Genomic DNA, 27,413 nt, shown 5'->3' with positions numbered 1-27,413 from the left:
CCCCCCCCACCCCCGCCGTCTCCCTCTCCCCCACCACCCTCCCCAACACACTAATTAGTAAATGGATATTTTATGTTACAGGGAACTTTTGGAGATGACATGCAAGCTGGCCAACACTTTAAAGCGTCATGGGGTGCAGAAAGGGGACAGAGTTGCCATCTATCTGCCAGTATCTCCCATAGGCATAGCTGCAATGTTGGCTTGTGCGAGGATTGGTGCTGTGCACACTGTGGTCTTTGCAGGGTTCAGTAGTCAAGCACTGAGTGGAAGGATCCGTGATGGTAGGTGAACAAAGATCTTTCACATCTTTTGCTGTTTATTAATTTGTTTAAGAGTTACATTAGTTTTCAATACAAGCAGGGAGATAGTGGTGTAGTGGTAATGCCACTGGACAAGTAATCCAGAGATAAAAACAAAAAAACTGCGGATGCTGGAAATCCAAAACAAAAACAGAATTGCCTGGAAAAACTCAGCAGGTCTGGCAGCATCGGCAGAGAAGAAAAGAGTTGATGTTTCGAGTTCTCATGACCCTTCGACCGAACTGAGTGAATCCAAGAAAGAGGTGAAATATAAGCTGGTTTAAGGTTTTTTGGGGGGGGGGGGGGGTGTGTGGGAAGAAGTGGAGGGGGTTGGTGTGGTTGTAGGGACAAATAAGCAGTGATAGAAGCAGATCATCAAAAGATGTCACAGACAACAGAACAAAAGAACACATAGGTGTTAAAGTTGGTGATATTATCTAAACGAATGTGCTAATTAAGAATGGATGGTAGGGCACTCAAGGTATAGCTCTAGTAGGGGTGGGGGAGCATAAAAGATTTAAAAATATTTAAAAATAATGGAAATAGGTGGGAAAAGAAAAATCTATATAATTTATTGGAAAAAACAAAAGGAAGGGGGAAGAAACAGAAAGGGGGTGGGGATGGAGGAGGGAGCTCAAGACCTAAAGTTGTTGAATTCAATATTCAGTCCGGAAGGCTGTAAAGTGCCTAGTCGGAAGATGAGGTATTGTTCCTCCAGTTTGCGTTGGGCTTCACTGGAACAATGCAGCAAGCCAAGGACAGACATGTGGGCAAGAGAGCAGGGTGGAGTGTTAAAATGGCAAGCGACAGGGAGGTTTGGGTCATTCTTGTGGACAGACCACAGGTGTTCTGCAAAGCGGTCGCCCAGTTTACATTTGGTCTCTCCAGTGTAGAGGAGACCGCATTGGGAGCAACGAATGCAGTAGACTAAGTTGGGGGAAATGCAAGTGAAATGCTGCTTCACTTGAAAGGAGTGTTTGGGCCCTTGGACGGTGAGGAGAGAGGAAGTGAAGGGGCAGGTGTTACATCTTTTGCGTGGGCATGGGGTGATGCCATAGGAGGGGGTTGAGGAGTAGGGGGTGATGGAGGAGTGGACCAGGGTGTCCCGGAGGGAACGATCCCTACGGAATGCCGATAGTGGGGGGTGAAGGGAAGATGTGTTTGGTGGTGGCATCATGCTGGAGTTGGCAGAAATGGCGGAGGATGATCCTTTGAATGCGGAGGCTGGTGGGGTGATAAGTGAGGACAAGGGGGACCCTATCATGTTTCTGGGAGGGAGGAGAAGGCGTGAGGGCGGATGTGCGTGAGATGGGCCGGACACGGTTGAGGGCCCTGTCAACGACCGTGGGTGGAAAACCTCGGTTAAGGAAGAAGGAGGACATGTCAGAGGAACTGTTTTTGAAGGTAGCATCATCAGAACAAATGCGACGGAGGCAAAGGAACTGAGAGAATGGGATGGAGTCCTTACAGGAAGCGGGGTGTGAGGAGCTGTAGTCGAGATAGCTGTGGGAGTCGGTAGGTTTGTAATGGATATTGGTGGACAGTCTATCACCAGAGATTGTGACAGAGATGTCAAGGAAGGGAAGGGAAGTGTCAGAGATGGACCACGTGAAAATGATGGAGGGGTGGAGATTGGAAGCAAAATTAATAAATTTTTCCAAGTCCCGACGAGAGCATGAAGCAGCACCGAAATAATCATCGATGTACTGGAGAAAGAGTTGTGGAAGGGGGCCGGAGTAGGACTGGAACAAGGAATGTTCCACATACCCCATAAAGAGACAGGCATAGCTGGGGCCCATGCGGGTACCCATAACCACACCTTTTATTTGGAAGTGAGAGGAGTTGAAGGAGAAATTGTTCAGTGTGAGAACAAGTTCAGCCAGACGGAGGAGAGTTGTGGTGGATGGGGATTGTTCGGGCCTCTGTTCGAGGAAGAAGCTAAGGGCCCTCAGACCATCCTGGTGGGGGATGGAGGTGTAGAGGTCTATGGTGAAGAGGAAGCGGTTGGGGCCAGGGAACTGGAAATTGTTGATGTGATGTAAGGTGTCAGAGGAATCACGGATGTAGGTGGGAAGGGACTGGACAAGGGGAGAGAGAAGGGAGTCAAGATAACGAGAAATGAGTTCTGTGGGGCAGGAGCAAGCTGACATGATCGGTCTACCGGGACAGTTCTGTTTGTGGATTTTGGGTAGGAGATAGAAGCGGGCCGTCCGAGGTTGAGCGACTATCAGGTTGGAAGCTGTGGGAGGAAGATCCCCAGAGGAGATGAGGTCAGTGACAGTCCTGGGAACAATGGCTTGATGTTCAGTGGTGGGGTCATGGTCCAGGGAGAGGTAAGAGGAAGTGTCTGCGAGTTGACGCTCAGCCTCCGCGAGGTAGAGGTCAGTGCGCCAGACAACAACAGTACCACCCTTGTCAGCGGGTTTGATGACAATGTCAGGGTTGGACCTGAGAGAATGGAGTGCAGTAAGTTCAGAGAGAGAGAGATTAGAATGGGTGAGAAGAGCAGAGAAATTGAGACGACTAATGTCGCGCCGACAGTTCTCAATGAAAAGATCAAGAGAAGGTAAGAATCCAGAGGGAGGGGTCCAGGTGGAGGGAGAATATTGGAGGTGGGTGAAAGGATCCATTGAACGGGGAGAGGACTCCTGCCCAAAGAAGTGAGCCCGGAGACGAAGACGGCGAAAGAAGAGTTCAGCATCATGCCGAGCCCGAAATTCATTGAGGTGAGGGTGTAAGGCTATGAAACTAAGTCCTTTGCTGAGCACTGAACGTTCAGCATCGGAGAGGGGAAGGTCAGGGGGTATAGTGAATACACGGCTGGGGCTGGGATTGGAAGATGGGGTGTGGACGGAGGGACAGGCAGGGGTGGAGGGTCCTAGATGGGTGTTGGTGTCGATGAGTTGTTGGAGCTTGCGTTCCTTAGCACTTGAGAGAAAGAGAAAAAGTTTCTTGTTGAGGCGTCGGATGAGACGAAGAATAAAATGAAACTGGGGGCACGCGCAGCTTTGAAAAAGTGTACAGCGGTGCTGCTGGAGGGAGAGGTCGAGTGTGTTCATATGGCGGTGCATGGCACTGAGTGTGGATCTCAGAATGTGACAGGAACAGCAGTCCGAGAAATGTTTTATGTTCCGGAGATACCTGTAATCCTGGGTGGGTTCGAAACATGAGCGCTGGAATTTCAGTTGAAATCCACGTGGGGTAAGTCTGAGACGGAGACAGTCATTGAGAAAGGAGATATGACTATGAAAGCGGGTTTTAGTAAACACCTTGTCAAACACCAGGAGAGAAATGGAAAGCAATGAAGGTGAGCAAGGCTTCCAATCTCCACCCCTCCATCATTTTCACGTGGTCCATCTCTGACACGTCCCTTCCCTTCCTTGACCTCTCTGTCTCAATCTCTGGTGATAGACTGTCCACCAATATCCATTACAAACCTACTGACTCCCACAGCTATTTCGACTACAGCTCCTCACACCCCCGCTTCCTGTAAGAACTCCATCCTATTCTCTCAGTTCCTTCGCCTCCGTCGCATCTGTTCCGATGATGCTACCTTCAAAAACCGTTCCTCTGACATGTCCTCCTTCTTCCTTAACCGAGGTTTTCCACCCACGGTCGTTGACAGGGCCCTCAACCGTGTCCAGCCCATCTCCCGCACATCCGCCCTCACGCCTTCTCCTCCCTCCCAGAAACATGATAGAGTCCCCCTTGTCCTCACTTATCACCCCACCAGCCTCCGCATTCAAAGGATCATCCTCTGCCATTTCCGCCAATTCCAGCATGATGCCACCACCAAACACATCTTCCCTTCACCTCCCCCCCTATTGGCATTCCGTAGGGATCGTTTCCTCCGGGACACCCTGGTCCACTCCTCCATCACCCCCTACTCCTCAACCCCCTCCTATGGCACCACCCCATGCCCACGCAAAAGATGTAATACCTGCCCCTTCACTTCCTCTCTCCTCACTGTCCAAGGGCCCAAACACTCCTTTCAAGTGAAGCAGCATTTCACTTGCATTTCCCCCAACTTAGTCTACTGCATTCGTTGCTCCCAATGTGGTCTCCTCTACATTGGAGAGACCAAACGTAAACTGGGCGACCGCTTTGCAGAACACCTGTGGTCTGTCCGCAAGAATGACCCAAACCTCCCTGTCGCTTGCCATTTTAACACTCCACCCTGCTCTCTTGCCCACATGTCTGTCCTTGGCTGGTTGCATTGTTCCAGTGAAGCCCAACGCAAACTGGAGGAACAACACCTCATCTTCCGACTAGGCACTTAACAGCCTTCCGGACTGAATATTGAATTCAACAACTTTAGGTCTTGAGCTCCCTCCTCCATCCCCACCCCCTTTCTGTTTCTTCCCCCTTCCTTTTGTTTTTTCCAATAAATTATATAGATTTTTCTTTTCCCACTTATTTCCATTATTTTTAAATATTTTTAAATCTTTTATGCTCCCCCCACCCCCACTAGAGCTATACCTTGAGTGCCCTACCATCCATTCTTAATTAGCACATTCGTTTAGATAATATCACCAACTTTAACACCTATGTGTTCTTTTGTTCTGTTGTCTGTGACATCTTTTGATGATCTGCTTCTACCAATGCTTGCTTGTCCCTACAACCACACCAACCCCCTCCACTTCTCCCCCCCACCCAAACCCCCCTTAAACCAGCTTATATTTCACCCCTTTCTTGGATTCACTCAGTTCGGTCGAAGGGTCATGAGGACTTGAAACGTCAGATCTTTTCTTCTCCGCCGATGCTGCCAGACCTGCTGAGTTTTTCCAGGTAATTCTGTTTTTGTTAAGTAATGCAGAGACCCAGTCTACTGCTCTGGTGTCATGGGTTCAAATCCCACCATGGCAGCTGGTAGAATTTAAATTGAATTAATTAATAAAAGCTCTGGAATTGAAAGCTCGTCTCTGCAGTGGTAATGATGAAACTCTCATTGATTGTCATAAAACCCATCTGGTTCACAAGTGTCCTTTAGGGAAGGCAATCTGCCGTTTTACCCAATCTGGTCTACATGTCACTCTAGATCCACAGTAATGTGATTGACTCTGAACTGTCATTCTGAAATAGCCTAGCAAGCCGCTGAGTTGTCAAGGGTCAACACTTGCCTGCGATGCCCATATCCCATGAAAGAATATTAAAAAGTCATGTACCTGGGCCATCCACATGAGACCATCTGATTGGTATTTGCTTAATTAACATCAGTTTATCCGATCAACATATTTAATTAATGTACAAGAATGTCCCAGGGCTTGGCCTTAATAGCCAAGTGGTTATGGTACTGGGCTTGTAACCCCAAGATCAAGAGTTCAAATCTCACAATGGCAAACTATGAAACAATGTAACTTCATCTGAATAGGAACAGATGGAAACGTGTTTGTACTTGAAAGAGTTACAAGAATGTCCCATTCTGTCTGTGATATAATGGACAACCAAAGTAATGGAAAGAATGTATAGGCCCATTGAGGAATATACATTCAAAAGCAAAATATTATGGCTGCTGGAAATTGGAAATAAAAACAAAAAATGCTGGAAATAATGAACAGGTCTGGCAGCTCTGGGGAGAGAAGAACGGAGTTAACATTTCGGTTCATGATCACTGCTGAGTATTTCCAGCATTTTCTGTTTTTATTTAAGGAAATGTATATGCTTTTTTGTGTGATGAAAATAGAGTTTACACAGGGGAAGTAAGGAACATTTTGCTAATACAACTTATATTATGTTACGTAGTCATCTTGAATTATATTTGGCTTTGAATTGCCTCCATTATCTCTAGGCCAGGGAAGTAGCTAATACACAACACTGTTCAACACTGTTTCCAAAGGATCACTTGTCTTCCACTAATTTCTGAATAGCGACTGTTACATGAATAATGAGAGCAAGTTTATTCTGTAGCAGATCCTTCTTTGGAATGTTCACGTGGACTAGTCGAAAGATGTGCTGATCAGTAACTGTTCGAGATGACAAAGAAGCCCCTGTGATTTGTTTGTCCTGGCCTCATTTGAATTTGGGGCAAGCAAGCTGTGGACACTAAAAGGGGCCTCCAGATGCAGATTGCCACGCTTTGACCTCGAGAATAGAAGCCGGATGGGATGCTGGCATAAGTATGAGGGGATGAGAAGGCTGGACTGACAGTAGCAGGTAGTGTTTTATGTAACTGGGATATGGCTACCAGTGCAATCAGCAAGAATACTGCTGAATCCACCTACAAACATTATATTCTAAACTCTGCGAGAGGCTTGCGGAAAGTCTTCCAGATTACTGGACAACGTAAGAAACATGTTCTGATAACAAGATTTTGGGCTAAAAATTCATCTCGAGTGGAGAAAAGAGAGGCCATAGCAAACTCTAGAAAGCCTGAGGTAGGTCCGACACTGACTCCACTCGCTGTTGCCCAATAGCTGGAAGGAGTGTTAACAAACACAAGGGGCCTAGTACCTGGTTTGGGTGGCTGCCTGGAGATACTGAATGTTATTTAAGGCCACAATGGTGTCAGCTGTATTACAGTTGACCTTGGGATGTGTCACATTGTATAATTGCATATCATTAGCATCATTTAAAAGAAACAGTGCCTCATGAGGGTGTTTGTCTTTCACTAACTAGCCCAATGCAAAGTCGTCATCACCTGCAATCAAGGAGTCCGTGGTGGTTGTGTTATTGAGCTGAAGAAGATGGTGGACGAGGCAGTAAAGACATGTCCCACCGTAAAGCATGTCTTTGTAACACAGAGAACGGACAATAAGGTTGCTATGAGTAACATCGACATACCACTTGAAGAAGTAAGTCATCATGAAAGCAATGCGTTTGAACTTAAATGAGCCTCTTTTGGTACTTGAAAGGTTTACCTTTGTTATATGTAAAGTTGAGATGAGTAAAAGTTGCTACTTTGTAAAATCTGTTACGTGTAATATCAACTGTTATTAGAGGAACAGTACAGATGTCCACTATAAAATCCAATCAAAGCAGAAAAGCACAGTAATACTTAGAAAGAAGCTCTTGTATTTATACAGTGCCTTTTATGACCTCAGAACATCCCAAAGCACTTTATAGTCAATCAAGTACTTTGAAGTGTAGCCACTGTTGCTGATAGCACAACAGCCAATCTGCTCACAGCAAGGTCCTTCAAACAACCTTGTCATGATCATCTGTTTGAGTGAAGTGCTTTGAATGATAAATATTGAGCAGGACGGTGGGGAAAACTTTCCTGCTCTTCAAATAATACCATGGGATCTTTTACATGCACGAAAGGGTAGATGGGGTCTCAGTTTAATGCCACATCCAAAAAAAGGCACTTCTGATGGTGTTCACTCAGTATCACATTATTGTCAGCGAATGTGGCCCAATGTGGCTAATTGCATTTCTGCTTAGTAAATAAAAATGAGTGACAGGCATGAATCATGGCAAACAGTGCCTATTAATTAGTTTCAAGCAGAACTAGACCATGGGGTGAGGAAAACCCCAGTGGTGGAAAGTGTTGCTCCAAATTCACCTGGCCCTCCCAGAGCATGCTATCTGTACCACATATCATATCTCAGAAACCGGTAATCCAGAAAACTTGATTAACAATCCTGAAAATGTAAGCTCAAATCTTGCCAGACCAGTGGCAATAAAAAGTCAGTACCCGTCCTTGTGGAGACAAAATCCTATCTTCCCACTGAGGGCACCCTCCATCGTGTTGTGTGGCACTACCGCTGTGCTAACTGGGATAGATTCAGACCAGATCCAGCAGCTACAAACTAGGCATCCATGAATTGTTGTGGGGCATCAACAACAGCAGAATTATTAATTATTCAAATGCAATCTATAACCTCATGGCCCAGCATAGCCATCGCTCTTCCATTATCATTAACCCAGAGGCCTAACCCTGGTTCAATGAGGAATGTAGGAGACAGGGTAACCAATCATCCCAGATTTTATGGGATTGTCCCGTAGTTGGGCCGGTTGTCCTGTGTTGCTTGAGGTTGGGATGCTGCTTTTCACATATTTGAGATGTCAGAGCTTTGTGCATGTGCAGTACACACTTCTTCGATCTTCTCTCCGGCAGCCTGAAGAGCTCTGGTAGCTTCCCCCCACCCTACTCCCCACAGCTCTCGCAGCAGCCACCCCCATAACTGGTGGAACTACAACACAAGACCATGCGTATACTAGAAAGCAGCATACTACAGACAAAGCTAAATGATTCCATGACCAACGGAGCAGATCTAAGCTCTGCAATCCAGCTACATCCAGTCATGAACAGTGGTGGACAATTAAACAACTGGAGGAATGGGCTCCACAGACATCCCTATCATCAATGGTGACAGAGCCCAGCATGTCAATGCAAAAGACAAGGGGCGGGATTTTCCGGCCCCTCCTGCTGGAGGGACCTTTCAGTCCCACCGAAGTCAAAGGGGATTTGAATGGCCCACCACATCTGTCTTGGGGAAATCCACTGCGGCGGGGCCAGAAAATGCTGGCCAAGGATGAAACGTATGCAACATCTCCTCCTGAGGTCTCCCACATTTTTAAAATATTAGTTCATGGGATGTGAGCATTGCTGGCTAGGCCAGCATTTATTGCCCATCCTTAATTGCCCTTGAGAAGGTGGTGGTGAGCTGCCTTCCTGAACCTCTTGCAGTCCTTGTGGTGTAGGTACATCTACAATGCTGTTAGGGAGGGATGTCCAGGATTTTGACACAGCCACATTGAAGGAATGGTGATGTAGTTCCAAGTCAGGATTGTATGTGGCCTGGAGGGGAACTTGCAGGTGATGGTGTTCCCATGTATCTGATGCCCTTGTCCTTCAAGGTGGTAGTGATTGCGGGTTTGGAAGATGCTGTTGAAGGAGTCTTGGTGAGTTGCAGCAGTGCATCTTGTAGATGATACACGCTGCTGCCACTGTGCATTGATGGTGGAGGTAGTGAATTTTTAAGGTGGTGGATGAGGTGCCAGTTAAGAGGGCTGCATTGTCCTGCTTCTTGAGTGTTGTTGCAGCTGCACTCATCCAGGCAAGAGCAGCGTATTCCATCACACTCCTGACTTGTTCCTTGTAGATAGTCAACAGGCTTTGGGGAGTCAGGAGGTGAGTTACTTGGCGCAGAATTCCCAGCCGCTGACCTGCTCTTGTAGCCAGAATATTTATATGGCTAGTCCATTTTGGTTTCTGGTCAATGGTAGTCCCTATGATGTTGATAGTGGCGGATTCTGCAGAAGTAATGCCATTGCATGTCAGGGGGAGATGGTTAGATTCTCACTTGTTGGAGATGGTCATTGCGTGGCACAAATGTTACTTGTCACTTATCAGCCCAAGCCTGAATGTTGTCCAGGTTTTGCTGCATATGGACATGTATTGCTTCAGCATCTGAGGAGTCACGAATAGTGCTAGACATTGTATAATCATCAGCGAACATCTGCACTTCTGACCTTATGATTGAGGAAAATAACTAAATTTACTGAATGACCCCCAAATAATAATTTACCAACAAGATTCCACTTTTCGTAGCTTTTACCTTAACATGAATCAGAACCAATGCAAATTATGCACGAATTAACAGGCAAATGATACTTCAAATAAAAAGGTAAATTTCTCCTTCAATAGTCGATCCAATGAAGGAATGGCTTACCAACCACAAGCATTCACAAATGTGGCCCCACGTAGCTACTGCTCTACACAAAGTAGGTCAGAGCCCTATCTGACTACTGCTTTCACTTTCAAGTTTCAGGGGTACAATTATTATCAGCAAGACACACTTCTATTAATCTCTCCCTCAGGTCACAACAGCCCTGATGGTGTAGCTCTCTAGAGTTCCTTTTCAACCGACCAACTAATAACACCCCCATTCATGGTTCTGAGAAAAACACCCAGCTCTTTATATTCTCCAAGCCATTCACTCAACTTTCCAGTTTTTACAACTTTTTAGCCAGCTCACATAGTGCCTCCAAGAATTCTTGTCTCCTTTTCTGCCAAACAGCCTGGCCTGAGAGAGATTTGCTTCTTTTCCTCACAAGAATTTGGTGAGTTCCTCTTTCTGTCTCTTGTCTGCTTTCTCTTTGTGCCTGTATCTGTGCTTTCATCTTCTAGCTCCTCTGCTTATAGCCCTCCTTTGTGTCTGCCAGTCACGTGACTTCTTTCTTAATTTCATTCCTGTTGGTACTGTTTCCAGTCAAGGGTGGCTAGGTCAAATGGACCAGTATTTCTTATTATCCGAGAAAATTAAATTGATCACTTTTACAATTGATGCAAACTCTTAAAAGTCCTTTACAAACATTCTTGAAAACAATTACAGATTCCACAGACCTTTTAAAGAAATTACAAATTTTCCTTCCTGCACTGCTTCCAGGTTGAAGGTTTTCACATTGTCCATACTTGCTGGGATGAGTGCAGCTCTAACACCCATGGAGTTTGACACTATCCAGGACAATCCAGTTTGCTTGATTGACATCCTATGCACCACCTTAAACACTCATTTCCTTCACCACTGACACACAGTGGCAGCAGTTTACAAGATGTACTGCAGCATCTCTCCAAGGCTGTTTTGACAGTCCCTTCCAAACCTGCGGCCTCTACCACAAAGTCAGCAAGAACAAGGTCAGCATAGGCAAGGAAACATCACCGCCTGCAAGTTCCCCTCCAAGTCACACACCATTCTGACTTAGGACTATATTGCCATTCCTAACTCACTGGGCCAAAATCGCGAATCCCTTCCCTAATAGCACTGAGGGTGTTCCTACATCACAGGGAGTGCTGTGGTTTAAGAAGGTGGCTCACCACCACTTTCTCAACGATAATTAAGAATGGGCAATAAATTCTGGCCTTGCCAGGGATACCCACATTTCATGAATGAGCCAGGAGAAAAGTAAAAGTGACACTGAGCAGTTGTTAAAAAATCCAGCTGGTTCCCTCATGTCCTTTTGGGAATGAAACCCAATTGACTCCTAACTTCCCTCTGAAGTTGTCTAGTAAACAACTCAGTTATATCAAATCATTCACCAGAGGTTTCAAAAAGGCAGCCCACCACCATCTTCCCAGGATAACTCGGGATGGTGACCTTGCCAGTGATACCCACTTTCCCAGAATTAATTAACATAAAATGTTTAATTTCCTGTAGTTTGCATCATTTCCATTTATAGTTCTTACCCCTTCCCCTCTCCCTTAGTGAGATTAAAGAACTGAGCAATTACAGAAGTAAGAGATTTGTGTATCTACCCTCAGAATATAAGTGTGTTTCACATATTTGTCATGCTTAAATATATTGATGACACTAAATGGTTGTTAAAACATTTTGCCCTAGAATAATGCATCAGCTGAGAAGGAAGATCTGACCTTTTTTTTCTTTAGGAGATGGAGAAAGAGGAACCAGTGTGTGATCCTGAGTCCATGGACAGTGAGGACTTTCTCTTCTTGTTGTATACCTCTGGAAGTACAGGAAAACCCAAGGGCCTAGTCCATACACAGGCTGGTTATCTGCTGTATACATCTCTCACCCACAAGGTATGAGTAGAATAGGAGAGTAAGCTCATTGTTTTCCGCTAGTACCTTCTATCGACTAATATTAACTTAGAGAGAAATTTCTGTAGATGTATAACTGGCATAAAAGCTAATCTCGCAGATAATATTTATCAGTGTCAAATGAGGGGACATGTCTAAATAATTTTTCCAATTTATTTATAAAAAACTTTCATTATGTACTTAATCTCCCTAAGGCAGCTCCATGCCTCAGGGAGATTGCTGCATGCGAAAGAGCGCAGGCCCCAACTCTCACTCCACCCCCCTCGCCAGCACAGGTAGTGCTGAGTGCTACGGAATGCGTATTATGGCGGCATGCAGCTGATCGCAGGGCTCCCTGCCTGCCCCACCTGCTCCTGCCCAGCCTGACTGACATAGGTAAGATTCAGCCCATTGGAATTGAACTCCCCCCCTCCCCTTTCCCCTCTCCTGAGGTTGTTGCTCGCATGTGGCCTAATGCATTGCAGTTAAATGCAGAAGTTGGCAGGTTGGAGCCAGTTTCCTGATGTGCTCGCATTTTTTTTCGGGATTTCTGCAACCAAAACCCAAGTAACTCTTCCTCATTCAATGAACTTTCTTGCTCAATTCATTTAATAGATGTTGTTACCCATTCAGCAGAGGGAAGGTTTCAGGCATATGTATTAACTGTTTGTAAGTCAGTACCCCAGGGTGTATTTTCAAGGCCTTGCTGTTATTTGTTATTTGTAAAGTGAATTTTTAAGTACTGTAATGTTGTTGCTGTTCGAGGTTCTAATGTGTAATATATAACATACAAATGTTATCTTTTAGTGCGTCTTTGATTATCAAGAAGGTGATATTCACGGCTGTATGGCAGATATTGGCTGGATTACAGGGCACAGTTATGTGGTCTATGGCCCACTCTGCAATGGTGCCACTACTGTGCTGTTTGAGAGCACACCTACCTACCCAAACCCAGGTAAGCATGTCAATGACTATCATCAAAAAATTACATTTCATAAGCCTGTTAGCGCTCCATATGATTGGTGGTACACTGAAGGGAAATAAAAGGGAACTTGGGGTGGTGGGGGCAAGAGGCGGTGGTGATTTTAACTGCCAACTGGTGTCTGCCAAGAAGCTAGGTTTCAGTTGGATTCTTGCAACTTTGCCATTCAGTTTGGAGTTAAAATATTCAGGGTCTGATAACCGCATAAAACCCTGATCTGATTATTTAAAATAGGACCTCGCCCTCACCAGGCGGGCGCCTTTGTTGCCTGTTTCAAGCAGCAGATTTAAATGGAAAACAGCAGGATCCAGGCTAGGCATTGGCAGGCAAGTCACCTGATTGATTTACATGCTCACTCTGCCTTGCTGATTTCTACTGGGCAGGTTGAGTTAAAATGAACCCTACGGTGCTTCTTGGACACCATCTCTAAACACCCACCTCTAAAATGTTCAATGGCCTAAAGCTGTGAGATTAGACCACACTCCTGCCTTCTCAGGGAGTGACTGTTCAATGTTTCAGATACATTTAGGAGTTTATGGGATATTGTGGAAGATTGTGTCAATCAATGCAGAGATTTTCCCTCATCTATTGCAGAAAAAATGGGGGGTATTGTGGATATATATTTGTTCTCTTACTACATCTGATTGTTAAACTGTTTAATATTATTTCTGAATCACTTACACTCCCCAGTTCCTACTGGATTGCTTAAACACATCTTCCAGTTCACACTAGCACCATTGCCCCATCTCCAGTTCATTAGAGACCTTTTCTCCCCTTATTCCAGTTCACCCCAGTTCATGCCATTCTCCCATGCCCTCCCAGTTCACCTGGCGCTGCCACTCTCTCTCCTCCTGCTCCCACCTCCCTGCTTCACCACTCCTGCTGGCTTCTACCCGACAGTAATGCAGCTCCAGAGGAAACAAATGCTGCAATGGACTCTGTAGGCTGGGTCTTCCTGTGGCAACAAATACAACGGCGGGACCAGGAATCAATGGCCACAGCGTACAGAATCCAATCTCATGGACTGAGGGAGAGTGCAGGCTGGGGCGGGGAGAAAGGGGTGCAGGGGAAAGTGGCAGAAAGAGATTCCAAGGATGGCTCAATTTCAGTGGATTCTGAAAAATCCAAGATGGCAATCTTCTTCAGGTATATATACATATGTATATAAATATATATCACATGCTCAATTATGTTTATACAAAAGCAAAATGCTGGAAATCTGAGGGCTTGTAAATACTCAGGGGTGAAATTGGAAGAAGAGATGGGGTCAGAGGGAAGTTTAGGGGAAGGAAGATCAGAGGGGTGTTGGGACCCAGGAATTGTTGAAGCTTACAATTCTTAAGTCCTGAAAGGTAGAAAAAAAGATTTTTGTTAAAGCATCAGACAAGATGAAGGATGACAGGAAACTGTGGACTAGAACAGCTTTGAGATAGTGAGCTTGTACTGCTGAAGAGAGAGAGAGATTGGCAGCATGCTTGTGGTGGTGCACGGCATTGATTGTGGATCTTAGGATGCAGCAAGATCAATGGTTTGAGGAGCACCAAATATCTAGGAGATATCTGCAAATGTGGGCGGATCCAAGACACAAAGGCTAGAATCCATGTGAAATATGTCAGAGCCAGAGACATTTGCTGAAGAAGGAGATGTGGCTGTGAAACTGAGTTTTGATAGATACCCTATCAAACATGAAAAGGGGAATAGAAAGCAATGAAGGTGAACAAGGTAGAAGAGGCAAACAGAAATCCTTTTGGAGAGAAGGGTAGAACTGCTTCAAGCTGGGCATTCCTGGAAGAGAAGTGGCTGTGAATTAAACACGAATACAAAAGCAAAATACTGTGGATGCTGGAAATCTGAAGGAAAAAATGAAAACGCTAGAAATACTCATCACGTCAGGCAGCAAAGTGGGGCGAGAAACAGAGTTAACATTTCAGAGTGGTGACCTTTCATCAGAACTAGGAAAAATTAGAGATGTAATAGGTCTTAAGCAAGTGAAAGGGGAGAAGGGTTGAAAAAGGAACAAAAGGGAATGTCTGTGATCAGGTATAAGACAGGAGAGATTAAATGAGAAAAGAGTTGTTGGAGCAAAGCCAAAGCGAGTAGTAATGGAAACAAAAGATGTGTCTAGGGGAGGTTGAATGGCAAAATAGTGAACAGTTGCCATCCAAAAACAAAGTGAAAACAATGTGTTTTGGTAAAACCAAAGCATTTAAGCCTATGTTTTGTAACAGTATTACAGCTGAATAAAGGCAACTACAGAGGCATGAGGGAGGAGCTGGCCAGAATTGACTGGGAGATGAGCCTAGCAGGAAAGACAGTGGAACAGCAATGGCAGGAGTTTCTGGGAGTAATTTGGGAAACACAGCAAAAATTCATCCCTAGGAAGAAGAAGCATACTAAAGGGAGGATGAGGCAACCATGGCTGATAGGGGAAGTCAGGGACAGCGTAAAAGCTAAAGAGAAAGCATACAATGTGGTGAAGAGCAGTGGGAAGCCAGGGGATTGGGAAGCCTACAAAGACCAACAGAGGATAACTACAAAAGAAATAAGGAGGGAGAAGATTAAATATGAGGGTAAACTAGCCAGTAATATAAAAGAAGATTGCAAGAGTTTTTTTTAGATATATAAAGGGTAAGAGAGAGGCAAAAGTGGACATTGGGCCACTGGAAAATAACGCTGGAGAAATAGTAGTGGGGAACAAAGAAATGGCGGAGGAACTGAATAGGTACTTTGCGTCAGTCTTCACGGTGGAAAACATGAATAACATCCCCAAAGTTCAAGAGAGTTGGGGGGCAGAGGTGAGAATGGTGGCCATTAACAAGGAGAAGGTGCTAGGAAAACTGAAAGGTCTGAAGGTGGATAAATCACCTGGACCAGATGGATTACACCCCAGAGTTCTGAAGGAGATAGCTGAGGAGATAGTGGAGGCGTTAGTGATGATCTTTCAGGAATCACTGGAGTCAGGCAGGGTCCTAGAGGACTGGAAAATTGCTAATGTAACCCCCCTGTTTATGAAGGGAGTGAGGCAAAAGATGGGAAATTACAGGCCAATTAGCTTGACCTCGGTCATTGGTAAGATTTTAGAGTCCATTATTAAGGATTAGATTTCAGAATACTTGGAAGTGCATGGTAAAATAGGGCAAAGTCAGCATTATTTCATCAAGGGGAGGTCATGCTTGACAAATCTTTGAGGAGGCAATGAGTAGGTTAGACAAAGGAGAGCCAATGGATGTTGTCTACTTGGACTTCCAGAAGGCCTTTTGACAAGGTGCCACACAGGAGGCTGCTCAGTAAGATAAGAGCCCATGGTGTTAGAGGCAAGGTACTAGCATGGATACAAGATTGGCTGTCTGGCAGAAGGCAGAGAGTGGGGATAAGGGGGTCCTTCTCAGGATGGCGGCTGGTGACTAGTAGAGTTCTGCAGGGGTCAGTGTTGGGACCGCAACTTTTCACTTTATACATTAGCGATCTAGATGAAGGAACTGAGGGCATCCTGGCTACATTTGCAGATGATACAAAGATAGGTGGAGGAACAGGTAGTATTGAGGTGGCGGGGAGGCTGCAGAAGGATTTGGACAGGTTAGGAGAATGGTCAAAGAAGTAGCAGATGGAATACAATGTGGGGGCGTGTGAGGTCATGCACTTTGGTAGGAAGAATAGAGGCATAGACTATTTTATAAATGGGGAGAGAATTCAGAAATCTGGAGTGCAAAGGGACTTGGCAGTCCTAGTCTAGGATTCTCTTAAGGTTAACTTGCAGGTTGAGTTGGTAATTAGGAAGGCAAATGCAATGTTGGAGGACTAGAATATAAAAACAGGGATGTGCTGCTGAAGCTTTATAAGGGTCTGGTCAGACCACATTTAGAATATTGTGAGCAATTTTGGGCCCCGTATCTCAGGAAGGATATGCTGGCCCTGGAGAGGGTCCAGAGGAGGTTCACGAGAACGATCCCAGGAATGAAAGGCTTAACATATGAGGAATGTTTGAGGACTCTGGCCTATACTCGATGGAGTTTAGAAGGATGAGGGGGGATTTGATTGAAACTTACAGAATACTGAAAGGCCTGGATAGAGTGGACGTGGGGAAGATGTTTCCATTAATAGGAGAGACTAGGACCTGAGGGCACAGCCTCAGAGTAAATGGAAGACCTTTTAGAACAGAGATGAGGAGAAACTTCTTTAGCCAGAGAATGGTGAATCTATGGAATTCATTGCCACAGAAGGCTGTGGAGGCCAGGTCATTGAGTGTATTTAAGACCGAGATAGATAGGTGCTTGATTGATAAGGGGATTAAAGGTTACGGGGAGAAGGCGGGAGAATGGGGTTGACAAACTTATCAGCCATGATTGCATGGTGGAGCTGACTTGATGGGCCGAATGGCCTAATTTCTGCTTCTGTGTCTTATGATCTTATGGTCTTATGTTCATGATAGATTCTAATATACTGGAAATGCTACAAAGTTCTTATTTAGAACATACTTTTTGCCCTATGCCCATCCGCCTGATGCAAGACTTCAGACTTTCAGATGAATGATATCTTGTATTTATAAAACCAATAGACTCTTCCACAGCTGCAGTATGTGATGAGTTTGATAACCTCTGAGAGAATCAAATCAAGACGGCTAAAGCTGAATTATTGCCAGCAATGCATATGTGGTTGAACAGTACATGTACCAATTGTCTTGAGGAAGTAGCAGAGGAGTCAGCAGTTGATGGGTTCTGTGTTCTTACCCTACAGAAGGGGAACTCATTAATGACCAGGTCTTTTGAGAGTAGACTATATGATACGCTAAAAACTCTGCAAAAGTGCAGCTCAGACATGGCCTCAGCAATACTTGGGGCATTTGGAAAACTGCGACACATATGGAGGGAGTGGCAGTTCTATGCACAGAGATATTCAGGAAGGCAGCAATGCAATTTGCGGCTGTTACCTTCCCAATCACTATAATTGTAGCTATTGAGCCTTGAGGCTGCATTTTACGAAGAGGTGCTTTTAATTCTGGACTGTACAGGCTTGGGAATAAGCCTGAGGGAACTCTGTTAGCGGGCTTTGTATCCAATGGGCTGTTTCTACTCAGATCTCTGATATCCCAGGAGGAATGAGCCGAGATGGTAGGACAAGGCATGGTTGAGCTGGGTTCCTCTCAGCGCAATTTCAGATCCATCCAGCCCAGCTGGATATAACCCAGAGCCAGATTCTGGAGAGGAACAGCAAGCTGGTGCAGAGTCTGAGGTGCTGGCTATAGTTACAGGGCCATTTTGTGACTCAGTGGGGAGAATTTTTACCGCCCCCGCTCGCTGATGTATAAAATGATGCGCGGTGACGTGAGGCATGCTCCCGATGTCACCACATATCATTCCGATTTTTCTCTTGGTGGGTGCATGCTGGAGATGGCTGCACACCTGCCAAACTGTCAAAGGCCTGTTAAAGGAAATTAATTAACTAATTTAGGTAATTGACTGGGCTGCCCATCCGACCTTAAGGTTGGTGGGCAGGCGAAGAGCCCAAGTGGCCTTTGCGTTTTTCAGGAAATTTACCCTTCGGCGAGCGGGCCCCGCCCCCAAATCGCCGAGGGGAAAATCCTGGCCAACTTTGCAAGTCCGTATGACTCTTCTTCAGAGCTAAAGAGAAGTAGAAATGTGATGGATTTTATACTGTTTAAGCGGGGTGGAGCAGGTGAAGCAAAATAGAAAGATCAGGGATAGATGGGAGTTAAGGAGAAATTTGACAAAGGTGGTCATGGACACAGGACAAAGGAAGTGTTAATGGTAGCGGTAAGGACTAAAGGAGGTGCTGAATGTGTTAATAGCAGAACAAGGGTGAGCGGTCTATGAAAGCACAACATAGAAATAAGTGACAATGGCCCTGTGGGGTTGGGGGAGGGGGTTGCGGAAAGAGGATAAAAAACAAATGAAGAAAATGAAAATAAGTAAGAATAAAAATTAAAATTAAAAAAGGAGTAGAGATAGAGAAGAGAGTTCATAGTCTGAAGTTGTTGAACTCTGTTACGTCTGGGAGGCTGTAAAGTGCCAAATAGGAAGATGAGGGGTTTTTTGGGTTTGCTGATAGTAAATGGAATGCAAGGAGCAGATTAAAGGGGAGGGCCCTCAGTGGAGTTGAAAACCCAAACGTTTGAGCATTCTGGAAAAAACTGTTGGGATACTGGGATGTTCACCGAGAAGCCCGGACTATCCCAGCCAAACCGGGACATCAGGTCATCCTATTGATTTTTCATATTTACATTTAAGTTTTTTTGTTTTTGCTCTTTGGATAGTCTACATTTTTAAAAATTCATGCTTGGGATGCATGAATCGTTGGCAAAGCTGACATTAATTATCCACCCATCCCCAGTTGCTCCGAGAAGGCGGTAGCTTTCTTCTGAACAGACATTAGCAAAACCAGCTGGGATTTTACTGACAACCTGACAGCTTTATGGTCACATTTACTGATAAAATCTCCAGCGCTTAAAATGCCCACATTTAAGTCAAGCATCTATTTGTCATAGAGCAAAACATTTTCCATTATAGTCAATTACAAAGTTCCTGTTTACAGTCTGATAAACATGCTGGCTACTTGGGAGAGACAGGTATTCAGAGAGATCATTACAGTGCACACGCACACTTCATTAAGGTGCAATTCTCTTGTATACTTAAGTGGCAAGCTCAGTGGTAGCACTCTTGCCTCTGAGCTAGAAGGTTGTGGGGTCAAAACTCACTCCAGAGACCAGCACAAAATCTCGACTGATGCTCCAGTGCAGTACTGAGGGAGTACTTCATTGTCAGAATTGATATCTTTCAGAGGAGGCGTTAAACCAAGGCCCCATCTGCCCTCTCAGTTGAGCATAAAAGATTCCAAGGTGCTATTTTGAAGAAGTGCTGGGATGTTCTCTCTAATGACTAACTCTCTCCTGTCTCACATTTATCCCCTAAACAATTTAAAACAGATTATCTGGTCATTATCTCATTGCCGTTTGTGGGACCTTTCTGTTCGTAAATTAGCTGCCTCATTTCTTTCACTACAACAGTGTCTACCCTTCAAAAAGTACTACATTGGCTGTAAAGTACTTTGGGACTTGAGATAATGAGAGGTGCTATATAAAAGGCAAGTTCTTTATTCTTTTCTCTGTGTAATACAACAGCCATATTACAATTGTACCCCTCTTAACACTGTTTAGCTTTCAGCTTTCTGATGACACCTTTTTTTTTGCAAAAATATACTTTATTCATAAAAAATCTTCAACAACATTTTAAACCATTTCAAAATCACCATCACAAAAATACAATCAGGATCAACTTTTACAACATGTGTCACAAGGTGCATCAGTACAAACAATGAATATTACAATCATTAGCAGACATTCATTTTGAGCTGTACAGTCCGAGGGGATTTAAACAGTTCCCAGTCCCTTGGTGCACTGTGGCAGAAAGACACCTTTCTAATTAAAAGATGATCTAAAATACCCAAAGGCATTACAGTCTTCTAAAAAGCAACGGCTTAATCTCGAATAATGCATTTTTCTACGTAACTGTCGACATTTCATTGATATTTCAGTAATGTCTACTGAATGTCACAAGTGTTGCAGATGGAGGAGGTAAACTATCTACTGTGTATAACAGGCAAATCCCATTAGCACAGTACACCTGCCATAAGTGGTAGGAACGATTTCAGCATTTTATCTGCAAATTATGCAAATTATTTTAAACTGAATTCAACTTCTCACACTGTCTTGATGGGAGTTGGAATTCATTTGCTGTGGCCTTCGATTACTAGTATTATAACCAATACACAACTGCTCAATAAAATCTAGCATCTTGCGGCACAAAAGGAGGCCATTTGGTCCATTGTGCCTGTGTCAGCTTTTAAAAGAGCCATCCAATTAGTTCCACTCCCCTGGCTCTCTTTCCACAGCTGTGCAAATTTTTTTTCTTTGCAAACATATACCCAGTTCCCTTTAGAAAGCTACTATTGAATCTGCTTCCAGCACTCTTTCAGGCAGTGCATTCCAGATCGTAAGGACTTGCTGCGTTAAAAACATTTGGGATTTTCTCCCCATCGGCGGGCTTGGGCGGGAGTGGGTGTGGGCGTGCATGCAGCTGATTAATTAAGGCCTGCTCGGCATGGTGCGCACCCGGAAGCACTGAGCGCTCCCTGTGCGGGGGAGGGTTGTTGCCTGAGTCGGGGCCTGTGCTCTTTCAAGCTTGTGCATGAAAGAGCTCAGAAATCTCCGAGGCATAAAGCTGCCTTGGGGAGATTAGTTTAAGTTCAAAACAATTTAATAAAGGAAAAAAAAAATTTTTAAGACCTGTCCCCTCATGTGAAACTGTCACATGAGCTGGGACATGTCTATTAATTTTATTAAAATTTTTTACAAGACTTTAAAACCCTTCATGAAACCTCATCCGGCCGTGGATAAGCTCAGTAAATTGATTCAATTGGTAGTTAACAGATCTTAATAGGCTGACTCAATTGCACACCCGCCGAACTGAAAATCTGAACGACGCACGGTGATGTCGGAATGCATGCCCGATGTCACCACGTGTCATTTTACGCTTCGGCAAGCGGGCCCTGCCCCTGCTCACCAAGCCTAAGATCCTGCCCATTCTCTTCATCTGCTCACCTCTGGTTCTTTTTCCATTTATCTTAAATGTATCCATTTGTTACTGACTCATTTACCAGGAGAAACAGTTTCATGGAATGACACAACACATAAGGAGGCCCTTTGCTCCAATGTGCCTGGCTCTTTGGAAAGAGCTATCCATTTGTTCCACTCCTTAACTCTATCCCCACAGCCCTGTAGTTTTTTTTTGCCTTTCAAGTATTTATCCAATTCCCTTTCAAAAGTTATTATTAAAAATTTAAGCTGATGCATTGTAGTTCACAACAACTTGCTGCATAAAATGTTTTCATGTCGTCTCTATTTATTCCATCCAAATGCTTCATAATTTTGAACACTTATATGAAATCTTCACCTCACCTTCTCTGCTATAAGGAGAACAATCCTGGCTACCCTAGTCTCTCCACGTAGGGCAGAATTTTCTCATAGTGGGATGGCAGAGTGGGAGCACCGCCATTTTACGCGGGCGGGCCAATTAAGGCTCGCCCAGTGTACTTCACGACTCCCGTGCATAGTGGGAATGGGCAGGCGGCAGCGGACACACTCAGCTGCTGGTTCAGTGGCGACCCGGCGGCCTGTATTAAGGAAGGCCTGACAGCCTTGGAAAGGCTGCTCACAATGGCTGGGCAAAGGGCTCTGCAGAAGGGCAATGGAGGTTATGCAAGTCCAGAGGGTAGGCCATCGGGGCAGGCCAGACCATAGGGTATGGCAGCAGGCCAGTGTGCCCCTCGTTTTTTTGATGACTGCCTTGCTGTCATCCTCGAGGGGTGGCAGCATGGCAGGAGTGCTGGTTCCCCTGGGCAGGAGGAGGCCCCTCCCCCACATGATGAAACATGCCTGGGAGGAAGTGGCAGAGGTGGTGAGCTCCCTCGATGTGGCGCGGAGCACCTGGATCTAGTGTTGCAAGCGCTTTAACGACTTGTTGCGCTCTGGAAGGGTGAGGACAGTGTTGGCATTGGTCACTTAACCCAACAGGTTGGCTTTCCCCCCCTGCTGCACCCCCTGCCCAAGTCTGAGTGTAGTGACTGCATTGAATCATTGATGACATGTGTCCTTTGCTGGGTGGGCCAGCAGATATTCCCCATGCCAAGGTCAGCCTGAGAGGGTGGTGAAGAGATGGGTTCTGCGCCTGCAGCATGAGAGACCCACATGACTGTTTTGGGGACAACCTGGAGGAGCTGCACCTAGGCACTGTGCTTGAACTGCAGGACATGTCCAAGTCAGGGTGATGACATGCTGGGAGGGGAGCTTCAAGGTGGTGTGGCAACGAACCATCTTCTGCCCTCTGTGCTCCATATGCTTGTGCCTCCTTGCTATGGAAGGATATACCGTGTGGTGCCTAATGTTATGTAGGCAGCATGTGGCCATGACGGGGGGTGGGGTTGGGGAACAGGCCTAACATCCTTATGAGAGTGTTCGGCAGCAGGGGGTTGAGGAGGCACTGGTGGACTGATATGTCCCACTTTGGTTGGGGTGGGCCGTGCGTGAAGAGAGTCCATGTACAATTTGCACAAATCAATGCTCTTCTCTCATTTTCAGGAGAAGAGTGTTCATAATGCTGCAGGGCATGTGAGGATTGGCGGTGGCCAGGCGCAGTTAGCCATTCTCAGCCAGTTTGAGCAGGAGGCCCTGGATTTGGAGAGGCGCCATTTCCCAGGTCCACTGGTGTCGGTGAGGCTGGGGTGCCACGGCCAGGTATGTATGCCCAGCAGTGAGGTCAGCATTGTTCTCCCGACAGCCATAGCTATGCTGACTGTTAAGTGATTTAATTTTGAAACATGGCTTGACCATTGCTCATGGAAAGATGAGTGCATAATGATCCGGGAGACAGGGATGCACATTGTGATTGTCTCCATGTTAACTGAGCCAATGTCCTTGTTCTTCCTTTCAGCATCAGCGGAGCAGGGCCGGGAGGAGGAGCAGCTGAGGCCCCTCTCACACCTGAGGGCTCTGAAGTCTCACCAGTGTCACACCATCTCTGCCAGGCAGGCATCAGCGCAGATACTAGCACCTCGATGGGAATTAGATCATCGACTAGTGTCCCAGGGCACAATGGTGAGGGCATTTCACAGGCACTGGAGGAGCTGGCAGAGACAGAGAGTGCCCAGGGTGCCGGCAGTTGGAGGACTGCAGGGGACCAGGCACATGCTCAGTCGGTGCCTGACGATGTGTCTCTGGAGTCGTCCACAACACAGCAGATGCAGGAAAGCGGCTGGGTGTGTGGAAGCATCTGGGGGAGATACATGAGGCTATGCTTGGTTTGGTCTCTGTGGTGGAGGAGTCTATGCAGATGATTGCCGAAGCAATGAGCCACATGTCCGAACACCGTGCGTCCTCCATGGAGAGAATGGCGACTCTCGTGGAGAGCCTCCTCCAGGGAGACCCTTTAGGGCTTCCTGGGGATGCGCTCTGCCCAGCAAGCCCTCACATCAGCATTGACCTCAGCTGGTTAGTGCCAGTGTGGGAGATGGTGTGGGAACCAAGTTTCCCAGCTTGGTGCCCATCCATCCACGGTGAGCAGGGAGGTTCGAAGCGACCTTATGTTGGCGCAGCAGCTGCCTGTCATCTCCGCGGGCATCTCTCAGAGCGCTCCGGATGAGGACGGCAGCTCCTCTGCCCCTCTCCCTGTGACCGTCGCATCTGGTGAGGCTGCGACGACTGGGGAGATGCCAGCTGTGGAACTGACAGCTCCATCCCAGGCGGGCCCAGCACTGGCTTCACGGCCCAGAGGATGGCCACCAAAGTCATCGAGGCCAACAGGACAGCAGAGTCAGCAGGCTGTCTCAGATGCCACTCCCAGTGCTGGGGCAGCACCAAGACGTAGCACCCAGAAACGTAAACATAAGGCACCTTAGACACACTGTGTGTTTATCACTGGTGCTTTTGTGTTGGCCCGAGATGAGGTCTTTATGATTTGCTTTGATTTGGAACACCCTTGTCATTTTGTTTCATTAAGTTTCTTTGCCTGTGATATTAAATTCAGATATGTGACCATGGCTGAAGGTGCCTCTTTTCTTTTACATGTGAATGGTTTCCAAAAATGTTAGGAGTGCTTTGTGGGACATTCAGCTTTATTAACAAGGTCCTTTGTTACTGTTCCTAAACTGGAAGATTTGGCACTTAGGTATCGAGTTTGGAGCCTACAGCCAGGCTTGTCCTGGAGGTCCATCTGTGGTTTGCTAGCTGAAGTTTCGTTGGATTAAAGCCTCCCGGGTGTCCCTGCCTCCCTGGAGTATGCCCGGGTCAGCGCCTACCCCCTCAGCATTTCCCTGTGCATGCTCATTCTCAGACTCACTGCTGGACTCATCATGTGCAGCCACAGCCACTGCGTTGATGTCTTCATCATCCACTGTGTCTCCTCTTTCCAGTGTAGATTGTAGAAAGCGCAGCATGCAACCACTGTCAAACGATCTGGGGGGTACTGGAGTGCACCCCCTGAGCGATCCAGGTATCGGAAGTGCATCTTGAGAAGACCGATGGTTCTCTCCACCACAGCCCTTGTTGAGGCATGGCTCCTATTGTACCGCTGCTCAGCTTCTGTTCTTGGATGGCGGAGAGGCGTCATGAGCCACCTTATGAGGGGATAGCACTTGTCACCCAGCAGTCATCCATCAAACTGGGCTGGAGCACTGAAGAGCCGCAGCATCTGGGAGTGTCTGAGGGTGTAGGCATCCTATGAGCTGCCTGGGTACCTTGCACAGACTTGTAAAATCCACATCCTGTGATCACACACTATCTGCACGTCCATCGAGTGGAAGCCATTCCTGTTGACGGGCTCACCTACTGGCACCTTGATGGCCATGTGGACAGCCTATTGCACCCTGAACGTGGGGGAACACAGCAATGGCCGCAAAGCCTCTGGCTCGCTCTGTCTGACTTGCCTGGTCCCGAAGGTAGTGGATGAAGGTCAATGAATGCCTAAACAGAGTGTCTGTAATCTGCTTGACACAAGTGTGGACAGCTGATTGGGAGACACCGCAAAGATCACCCACCGACCCCTGGAAGCAGCCAGGGGCATAGAAGTTGAAGGCAGCTGTGACCTTCAGAGCCACTGGCATGGGGTGTCCACTCTCACAGTTAGCGGAGATCTCAGGCCCAATCATCTGCCAGACATAGTTGACTGTCTCCCTTGAGAGACGGAGCCTCCTTCGGCACTGCACCTCAGACATATTGAGGTAGCTGCTTCGCCGTCTGTATACCCTGGCAGCAGGATAGTGGCGTCTTCTGTGGCCCCTTCCACCTTGGTCTACCTCTTGGCCCTGCGCCCCTTGTGCCTGTGCCTGTCTTCCCAAAGGTGGCTCCCCTGGAGGCTGAATGTGCACTCCTGGCCTTCTCCCCCTCCCTTCCTCCTCAGAGGAGATACCTCCAGTGGACAGTTCAGCTCCCATTCCCAGGCTATGGGAAGGCTTCCTGAAACCTGCAGGCCCAAGAAAGATTCTTCACTGCAGAGTGCTGACCTGAAGGTTAAGAGTCCAGACAAAGCAGCTGGTATGTGTTTTGAAGTATTGCAGATCACACAGGCAAGTTTCAATAACTTTGAAAAATCAATACTTGAAAGAACACGCTCGCGACCACATTGAGCCCTCTTATCCCACCCGTGGATGAGGTTCAATTAAATATGTCCTACCCACCTGCCCGTTGCGTTGACCCAAAGATTATACGGGTGCCGAAAAATCGTTGTTGTTTGGTGAGTCAAAGGCCTTAAGTGGCCTGTTAACTAATGATGGGCACGCAGCGGATATCATCGTGCGCCCACCCAATGAAATATCGAAATGGCATCGGGACGCTCGCCTGACATCACCGCACGTAATTTTATGTGTGGACGTGCGGGGCCCACCCCCGCATGCCAATGGGAAAATTCTGTCCATAATCAAGTCTTTCATTCAGAGAAATATTTCACTCTTTTTATTAAGCTGCAAATAAACCAGAGAGACAGATGGTGCAGCATTCTGTGGAATAGTCAGTGAAATAATGAGACTATTTATACCAAGGCATCCACCTTATATCTCAAATTTCATTGTGGTTGGGCCACTGTGGTAAAGTAAGGAAGCAGCCATTGTCAAATGAGAGTTAGCCGGAAACAGACCATGAGATGAATGATCAAAGGGGATAATGGGAAAGAGATTTCTGCTAAGCAGAAGCTCAACTGTGAAAACTGGTACAGTGAAGTGTGAGAAACTTTGATGACTCAAAGAAATGAGGATCACGTAACAGAATGGAAGCCAGCCAAAAAAATGAAGAGTGGAAGAGAGCAAATATAATAAAATAGATTAAACAGGATGGAGAATTAGTAAAGGAACTATCAGGTTATGATAGATCATATGGGAGCAGAGAACAGACAAAGTTGATTGAATTGAAGTGATATTGGTCTTTGTTTTAAGGGCCTCAGTTGGCTGGGAGTGGGAAGGGTAGGCTGTCCATGAGCTTTTTCACCACAGACTTAATTGGGGCAGAGGCAGGAAGGTGTCCGCACCCTCCCACCTGATTAAATGCCTCTCGCCATCAAACTTGCTGCAGGGCAAGGAATTAAATTCTGTCATTTGGGCCAGAGTTTCACCATGGATACAGGAAACAGAAACTGGGTCTGTTTTTATATCAGAAACTTGACTCCATTGCGAAACTGACTGAAGTTCAGATTCTTGTGGGCGTGAGTCCTTCATCGATACAGAGACAGTTTCCTGTCCAATTAAAGCTAGTGGGAGCAGGAATGAAGGCGGCTTTCAGGCACCCAAGGCAGTCATGACTGAAGTTGCTGGTTGTCCTGAGGGACAGAGTTTGTGTCAAAGCTTCCACTACATCATAGGGAAGGAAGATGTCACAGGGGAGCTGTACGCCTGACCCCATAAGAAAGAGAAAAGGGAGGTCCTCTTCCTGGTGGGTGACAGGAAGATGTAGCAGGGCACTTCTCTGCATATTTGGTGTCCTCTCCCTCTAATTCCTCCTCCTCTCACACCTCCTGCTCCTCTGCACTGAGCTGTCTCCTTCCAGGGCCTCACAGTTCTTAAGGTCTACACCTCTCTGGAGGGCCATATTATGGAGAGC

At 46.3% G+C, this 27,413-nt stretch overlaps 1 protein-coding gene across 7 annotated transcripts in view; it reads left to right on the top strand.

Moving 5' to 3' along the window:
* The window catches only part of LOC121291463 (acetyl-coenzyme A synthetase 2-like, mitochondrial), a 65,099-nt gene that overhangs the window by 8,375 nt on the left and 29,311 nt on the right, over positions 1-27,413 (top strand). For all 7 annotated transcript variants that reach the window (XR_005946013.1, XR_005946011.1, XR_005946010.1 and 4 more), the window contains exons 3-6: positions 82-281; positions 6,915-7,090; positions 11,629-11,781; positions 12,586-12,733. Coding sequence is in view for 4 of the 7 variants with exons in the window: in XM_041212690.1 (XP_041068624.1) it covers positions 82-281; positions 6,915-7,090; positions 11,629-11,781; positions 12,586-12,733 (677 nt within the window). In the remaining 3 variants the exon portion in view is untranslated. The remainder of the gene's footprint in view (positions 1-81; positions 282-6,914; positions 7,091-11,628; positions 11,782-12,585; positions 12,734-27,413) is intronic.

Source organism: Carcharodon carcharias, chromosome 2, assembly GCF_017639515.1.
Source record: "Carcharodon carcharias isolate sCarCar2 chromosome 2, sCarCar2.pri, whole genome shotgun sequence".
Lineage (NCBI taxonomy): Eukaryota > Metazoa > Chordata > Chondrichthyes > Lamniformes > Lamnidae > Carcharodon > Carcharodon carcharias.
This window is presented reverse-complemented; position numbering and strand designations above follow the sequence as displayed.